General features: G+C 38.3%; 2 protein-coding genes across 3 annotated transcripts; both read left to right on the forward strand.

Moving 5' to 3' along the window:
* The first annotated feature begins 2,337 nt into the window (after positions 1-2,337).
* On the forward strand, positions 2,338-4,467 carry LOC149244579 (TMV resistance protein N-like). Its single transcript, XM_089374898.1, has 3 exons — positions 2,338-3,035; positions 3,142-4,129; positions 4,207-4,467. Exons 1-3 carry the CDS (start codon positions 2,551-2,553, stop codon positions 4,465-4,467), a joined length of 1,734 nt encoding a protein of 577 aa, XP_089231024.1. The 5' UTR covers positions 2,338-2,550.
* Positions 4,468-4,476: 9 nt separating this feature from the next.
* Positions 4,477-7,275, forward strand: LOC149244580 (uncharacterized). 2 transcript variants are annotated; one of them, XM_089374896.1, is made up of 4 exons: positions 4,477-4,782; positions 4,871-6,376; positions 6,594-6,671; positions 6,776-7,275. In XM_089374896.1, the coding sequence occupies exons 1-4, from the start codon at positions 4,477-4,479 to the stop codon at positions 7,013-7,015; spliced, it is 2,130 nt and encodes a 709-aa protein (XP_089231022.1). In that variant the 3' UTR covers positions 7,016-7,275. The 2 variants fall into 2 exon arrangements, with proteins under 2 accessions (XP_089231022.1, XP_089231023.1); XM_089374897.1 differs by having other exon boundaries at positions 4,874-6,376.
* Positions 7,276-7,742: the final 467 nt, after the last annotated feature.

The raw sequence follows: 7,742 nt of genomic DNA on the forward strand, positions 1-7,742 counted from the left end.
CTCCCCCTGTCTGGCTAGAATGTTGACCACTCCTTTGCCATCTACTTCCACAACCTTGTCAGTGCCCAACTTTACCTCTGTTTCACAGATTGATCGAAATTTACAAACAAATTCTTGTTGTATGTCATGTGGTTACTGCAACCACTGTCTAACAGCCACACACTAACAGAAGGTTCATACATGGTATGGAAAGCTAGGAACATGGAGTTAGTACTCTCTATAGTGACATTAGCTCTTTGGTTCCCTTGATCAACTATCTTTTTCCTGCAATCATGAGCATAGTGACCAAATTTATTGCAATAATAACATCTCACATTTGATTTTTCAACTCTTTGATTATCGTTGAAGCTTCTGTAGTTGCTTCCACTTTCATGTATGTTCTCTTCTCGGCCATCTCTCTGACCTCTATACCTCTTGATATACTTTTGCCTCGACCTCTGTCTCTTGAAATAAAAACCTGGCTTTTGAAATCAGTTTCTAAAGTGGAATCCTTATTTCTATCTATCCTTGCCTCATGCGATAGAAGTGATCCCATCAACTCATCAACTATTAATGATGTCAAATCCTTGGCTTCTTCTATGGATGGTACTACAACATCAAATTTGGTAGACAAAGATCTGAAGACCCTCTCAACCACTGTTTGATCTTTAATTTCTTCACCATAAATCTTTAACTGATTTACGATAATTATGACCTGATTCATGAAAGAATCAATGTCCTTTGTCTCCTTTATCTGTAGGCTTTCAAAATATCTCCTAATATTCTGCAACTTAACAATATTGACTTTGGCCATACCTTTATATCTTGTCGCCAAAGTATCCCATGCAGACGTAATCATAATCTTCGGGAACACTGCTCGGTCCACTCCCCACTGAATAAGTTGCAACGCTTGAGCATTCTTCTTCTTATCTTTCTTCCATTGTTCCCTTTCTGTATTATCGAGAGCTCGTTCTGTTGCTTCATCCTTAGCTTCTGAAAACCCAAGTTAGACATAATCCCAGACATCATGTGCCTGCAATGTGTTTACCATCTTAATAGCCGACACATCTATTCCTTCCGTGTAAACAGTAACAACTCGACCTGAAAATTTAAAAAAATCATATTTCTTTAAAAAAATATCTTGAATGAATTTCTCCTTTAATAAACTTTTTCAAAAATACTCTTTTCAATAAAACCCTCCATTTTTATTTTATATATATTGAAAACTTAAAAAAAAAATCTTTTTCAAAAACGCTTTTGAAAAACTTTAATACATTAAAACATACTTTTATTGTAAAGCCACTTTATAAAATCAATTCTAAAAATACCTTCTATACTTCACCATAAAATTAAAAGGCCCACTTAACAACTGCACGTAACATAAAGCCTTTTGAATGATTTAAGTGGTTGACTTTTAACTGTTAACACACGAGTGTTAACGACTCTCCACTGAGCCTTGGTGCGTTATAACGCCCTGTATATAACTTATAATATGTGTTATGGTATTAATTATGAGAAAATATAATTTTTTCTCATCTCACACGGATTGTTGTTAATTATTTTTTTTTCAGTTTTTTGTAATTTCGATCTAGTATCAATTTGTTTGTTTTTCCGCTCTTTGTAACTGCTTTGGTATTAATTTTTTGGAAAAATAAAAAAGACAAAACACACATTTATTCATAAATGATTTATACAAAACTAGATTTTTACAATGAATATTATGAAAAAAGTATTTAACCTTTTTCAAATAATAATTCATTTAAAATATCTTGATTTAAAATATCTTGACATGCAAAGACACATTAAAAACCCTCTATTATTTAATTAAAATTAACTCAACACTCGAACTCCTACTCTCAACAATTAGTTCACTGACTATTTAATTTTAACTAACTCCTCTTACTAGAATAATTCGCTTATTTTAACAAGTTTTTCAACTAATTACTATCTAGGTTTCCCTTGGGAGGCTGATTATTTTCGAGTTTTCCTTCAGTGAAGTGAAATGATTTAGGTTTCTATCTAGGATTCCCTTGACAGGCTGATTATTTTCGTCCGTTCCGTGCAGGGAAATGATTTAAGTTTGAAGACTTTTGTTAATATTGTTGTTTGATCCGGAGAATAATCCACAGTTTTGAATATTCATCATGAAGACTTTGTCATGATGTAGGCTTGAAGACTTTTGTGGTTAATATTGTTGTTTGATTCGGAGAATAATCCACAGTTTTGAATATTCATCGTGAGGACTTTGTCGAGGAAGCAATGATCGCTGTCAACTGGGGCGGAGCATCATACTCGGTCAGTTATGAGACAGCATGGTACGACCCTTACCCTTACACAATTCCGAAAGCTTTTCTAATTATCCGCATCAAATATCTTCTGGCGTGCTTCTCGTTGGGATCATTTTACATTCATCTCATCTTCCTTCGGTGGATTCTCTCGTTGGTTCAACTCAACTTCGTTTCCATATGATGCCATCCCTTCCCATCTTCCTTCGGTGAATTCTCTCGTTGGTTCAATTCATCCTCGTTTCCATTGAATCCCATCCATTCCCATTTGTAAGACGCAGTCGCTATGGCCTCGGCTGCCACAGAACCAGTGTCAGGGACATACCACGTTTTTATAAATCACAGGGGTCCTGATGTCAAAAAGACTCTAGCCAGCCTCATATACCATCGTCTCACAAATTGTCATGGCCTCCGCGTTTTTCTCGATGAAAATGAACTCCACACCGGAGACGCTCTCTCCCCTGCAATTCTCGGAGCCATTGAGAGTGCGTCAGTACATATTGCCATTTTCAGCAAGCGCTATGCTGAATCGCGTTGGTGTTTGGATGAATTGTGTTGGATCTTGAGATGCAACAGGAAGATCATTCCTGTGTTTTATGACGTTGAGCCCACAGACCTTCGTTACATTGACAACGAGAGGGGATGTTATAGAAAAGCCTTTGAAGAACACCAACTGAAAGGCAGAGTCGGCATGGAAGACATCGAGAAATGGAAGACGGCCCTAAACAAAGCCTCAGAGATTTCCGGCCAACCCTTCAAAACCAATGAAAGGTGAATACAATCAACTTTATTACGAATCTTTGATTTCTCAAAGTCGTTTCTTCCTTCCTGTATTTCTGATTATTATGACCGCATGTACGTGTTTGTTGTTTTGCAGTGACCATGGCCAGGTTTTGGAGGAGGTAGTCAAAGCTGTGTTAAAAGGGGTAGAGTGGGAACCATTCGAGCTGCCTACATACCTAGTTGGCCTAGATCCAGCCGTGAAGGAAATAGAGGATGAAATTAAGAAACAAACCGAGTTAAATGGCACAGCGGTTGTGGGGATTGCAGGAATGGCCGGAGTAGGCAAGTCAACTCTGGCTACATATCTCTACAACTTGAAACGTTCGGATTTCAGTAGGTCTTGTTTTCTGTCTGAGATCAAGATCAGAAAAAAGGATTTACCATCTTTGCAGCGGAAGCTCCTTCGGGACCTGCTAGGTTGTGATTTTCATATTGAAGATACCAGACAAGGAAAGGGTATTTTTCGCAAGCGTCTCTCAGGGCTCCAAGTTCTGATTGTTTTGGATGACGTGGATCATATCGACCAAATAAGTAGTCTACTAATGACCGATGTTGTGGGATCGCGTAGTTTGATTTTGATCACGTCTCGTGATCAAGATTTACTCAGACGCTCTTCTCCAAAAACTGTAGTATATGATGTAAAACCATTGCAAATAAAACATGCCCAGGAGCTTTTCTGCCGGCATGCATTCCACCAATCTGAACCAGATGAAGGATTCGAATGTTTGGTTGAGGAGGTTTTGAAAATTTGTGGTGGGCTGCCCTTATCCTTACGAGTGTTAGGGGAACAGTTTCTTGGCCGGCGCGAGGAAGAGTATTGGAAGCGGCAGTTGCAAAAGCTCTCGAGAAGACTGCCAGACGATATAGTGGACACCTTAAAAGTGAGTTACGAGGCTTTGAATTCTGAAGAGAAGGAGATATTTTTAGATGTCGGTTGTTTCTTCCTCAGAGAGGACAAAGAACTGGCAGTTCGTGTATTGGAGGGATTAGGTTACAGAGACGTCTGTGACTGTCTTGAAAATCTCCGTCAAAAATGCCTTCTTGAGTATCAGGATGACCTGCAATCCGATAATAAAGAAAAGGTAAGAATTATTTCTCAATTTTATGGGTTTTATGCCAAAAGAGTAATAATCCATATGGACTCTTATTATACATTCAGATTGACGGACAGCAAGATCCAGACGGTAACTACGATTATCTCTACCTGCCAAAGACACAGAAAATAGCCATGCATGAGCATATTAGGCAGTTGGCCAGACATATCGCTAGAGAAGAGTTTGGTGTGCTCCCGCCCCTTAAGCCACTACGGCTTAGCTGCTCAGATGATCTAGAGGAATCAATGTTGAATTTGCAAGTAAGCGTATTTCGTCCCCATGTTTTGCCTATTTTATTCAATAATCCATTAAACACTGGTATTTAATTTAACTTCATGAAGTGCGTTTGGCAGGGTGGAGCACATTATTTGATACGAGGGATTCGAACTCCAAAAGGTGAGCATCTTCCAGATTGCACGAATTACATTAAGGCTGTGGGTGTACGCATTTTTGTTGTTGAAATTCCCACAGATTTGTCGTCGCCTTTTGGTTTGTGGAATGTGTCGGGAGATTTGGTTTGGCTTCGCCTGCGCAGTTTCAGATCCATCAATTTTCCGGAGACCATTTCACTGGGAAACCTGAGAGTATTGGAACTTGAGGGTCCTGGGGACCTCGACCAGTTCTTCCAAAGATTTAATATGGTAAGTACAGCTACAGTTTGCTGAGTATTTTTTAGGTGAAATTCGTCCCACTTTGTATTGAACAGATTGTGTGCATTGCAATTTGCAGCAGCCTCCTTTGCACTTGAATGTGTTAAATATTGACTTAAACGGCTCTCATGGGATGCCCCGATTGCCCAAAAGGGATCGGATGCCCCAATGGCCAAAAAGGGTTTGGACGCGCCGATTGCTCAAAAGGGATTGGATGCCCCAATTGCCAAAATGGGTTCGGACGCGCCGATTGCTTAAAAAGGTTGATTCAGAAGCGAATCCCTGCAGCACCAGCGGCCTTTATCCAGCAATCTCAGATATCGTCCAGCAAGGCTTCACGGCACCTTATTTTGAGGTAATCTCAGATAGCGTCCGGCAAAGCTTCACGGAACCTTATTTTTTCCGTTTTCTGGAACGGATGGGAACGAGCATAAAATTTCTGGACAAGATTGTGTTGAAGAATATCACATCTCTAGAATTTTTCCCTGGTGGTTTTGGGGAACTCAAAAGCCTCAGGCATTTAGATCTATCAGGCTGCACTTTGCCCGAAGCTTTCTCTGAATTGACGCATCTCCATTTCCTAGTTTTGCGACATTGCCGCAATCTCTCCATCCCATTGGATATTTTGGGAAATATCTCGTCACTTGAGTACGTAGATTTCGAAGGTTGTAGTAAATTGCAATACTTGCCCGCGGGAATGGCAAATCAAAGGTCTTTAAGATACCTGAATTTACTATCTACTGATTTAAAATGGCCCTTGAATGTCAAACTACCGGAAAAGTTAGAAGGACTACGATTAGGAAATTTCCCAAGGATTTTGCATTCCGACCACTCTTTCCAACCTTGCGGATTCCATGGTCGGGTTCCTCCAATTCTCAAATATTTGGGGAAACTGCAATCGACTTTTAACACAATGAAAGCTTTCAATAAATTTTGTTCAATGGGATGGATACGAAAGCATGTACAAGGAACACAAGTAGAGCTAGTAGAGGGGACAAAGTTACGGCAGTCTCTGGGCGATTTGAGGCAGTTAAAAGAGTTGATTTTGATTGATTTCAGCGGTGCGGACTGCATCTTATGGGAGGAAATTGCAGGGCCAAATATGAAAGTTTTGGTTATAAGGAATTGTCCAATAGATATGCTTAATTTTGAGGTGCAGGAGACCATGCATGTTGCCATGGGTACTTTAATAGATTTCACTTTGACTAAGACACACATATCTGAGATATGTATTCCAGAAGGTGTTCTACCCAGCCTTGAGACTTTTGATCTTTCAGAAAATAGATGGCTAAAGCAGGTTAAATACTTGCCATCAACATTAGTAAGGCTAAACCTGCAACGGTGCGAGCAATTGAAGGAATTAATAAACCTTTCAAATCTGGTAAATCTCAAATTCCTCTGCATAAATGATTGCATGGCGCTGGAAGCCTTGAAGGTTGAAGGTCTAACATCGCTGGAGGAAATTCAAGCGGAGGAATGTATAAAGCTCAAAAGCATACATGGACTTAGTCAGCGGGAAGGGTTGAAATATATCCGCATTTCAACAGACACTGATGTTATGTGGAATCACATTTGCAGTTTTTTGGTTAGTATCCATCCTAACACAGCATATTAATTCATATAAACTATATATAAATTCTGTGTGCTAATTAAGAAACCTGAGACTATCCAATCGTGCTCTGTTTGATCTGAGAGGTGCATAGGTGGCTGTGCAATCTTATTTTTTAATTTAATGTTAACTGCGGTGAGTTTAATGAGACTAGATTATACTTGATCTCAATGGATTTGGGAAATCTGTGCAGACATCGACCTCTCATGAAAAGCTATCAACTGCCTTCTTTACTGGAAAGTCAAGGATTACTTATCGGGACACAGAGATGGTGGGTGTTTAATATGGCTGAAAAGCAGACATAATCTTTCAAGAAATAATAATTAGAATTTTAATTTTATCAGAATTTGAAATGGATTTCTGTAAATCGTGCAGGTCATGCAAGAAATTACGGGGCAGTTTAACCTGAAAGTGGTGGATGTTGTCTTTCCTGCACCTGTAGACTTCTTTTCTGTAATTCCGTTGGATTTTAATACGAAGATGGAGGATTTGCAATCGTACGGTGGTATATTGATGTGCTTTCTCACCGATACTACAGTCGATCTGGATAGACTCCTGGATACACTCGATCTGGATACACTGATGATCGTGGGGAAGTCGATGTGTTTCGCGTAAGATTTGAAGGGAGTAATGATGAAGGGTCAGCGGAGGAATACGAATTCCGTGTGGGAGAGACAGCGCGTGGAGTAAAGGTACATGTGCTTATGTGGGCGGAAAAATGTGACGTGTTTAGAGATGAGAGATGGTATAACAGCATCACTGTCTCTTTTCAGCCGACGCGATTATTTACATCGGTGGATGTGAAAAAGGGATGGATTCTGATGATCCATAAGCATATGGACGTCTCCCAAGTTTGCAAACAAATTATAACTGCATTGTCATTATGTTAATTGAAGTTTTCAAGAAATTGATCTTTTTACAAATTCTATGTTATATAATTATTTTTAAAATAATTATATAGGAGTTATAATTTTATTTTATTTTATTAAATTTGAAGGAATATAAATATGAAAAAATACTATTTTCAAAATCATTATATTTATATTTTATTTATATACTAACATTTTTTTATTTTACATGTATATTATTTTTATATTATGCCGACGATAATCTCTATAATATTACATTCTAAAATTAATATTCATTATTATTATTTATTATTAGTATAGACCCCTATTAAATAAGGATTTAATATGAGGTAAGAGGGATCTAATTTTTTCACTTACAATTTTTTTTATGAGTACACATTATTTAAATGTTTTGTATAGTTATTTATTTCTTTTTTAAGTTGTCTTTAGAGAGACTTTTTGGAAGCTTTTGAAAACCCCATGATAGCCAGTTA

The sequence above is a fragment of the Pinus tabuliformis genome, chromosome 8, assembly GCF_031772625.1.
Source record: "Pinus tabuliformis cultivar Carrire ecotype Pingquan chromosome 8, CPIR1, whole genome shotgun sequence".
In the NCBI taxonomy this organism is placed as follows: Eukaryota; Viridiplantae; Streptophyta; class Pinopsida; order Pinales; family Pinaceae; genus Pinus; species Pinus tabuliformis.

What these genes read in the sequence shown, in the direction of transcription:
- LOC149244579 (XM_089374898.1), top strand. Translation starts at nt 2,551, where the DNA reads ATGGCCTCGGCTGCCACAGAACCAGTGTCAGGGACATACCACGTTTTT. An exon ending in CCCTTCAAAACCAATGAAAG is followed by an intron (nt 3,036 to 3,141) that starts GTGAATACAATC and finishes GTTGTTTTGCAG; the next exon opens with TGACCATGGCCAGGTTTTGG. An exon ending in AATCCGATAATAAAGAAAAG is followed by an intron (nt 4,130 to 4,206) that starts GTAAGAATTATT and finishes TTATACATTCAG; the next exon opens with ATTGACGGACAGCAAGATCC.
- LOC149244580 (XM_089374896.1), top strand. Translation starts at nt 4,477, where the DNA reads ATGAAGTGCGTTTGGCAGGGTGGAGCACATTATTTGATACGAGGGATT. An exon ending in ATCACATTTGCAGTTTTTTG is followed by an intron (nt 6,377 to 6,593) that starts GTTAGTATCCAT and finishes AAATCTGTGCAG; the next exon opens with ACATCGACCTCTCATGAAAA. An exon ending in CTTATCGGGACACAGAGATG is followed by an intron (nt 6,672 to 6,775) that starts GTGGGTGTTTAA and finishes TAAATCGTGCAG; the next exon opens with GTCATGCAAGAAATTACGGG.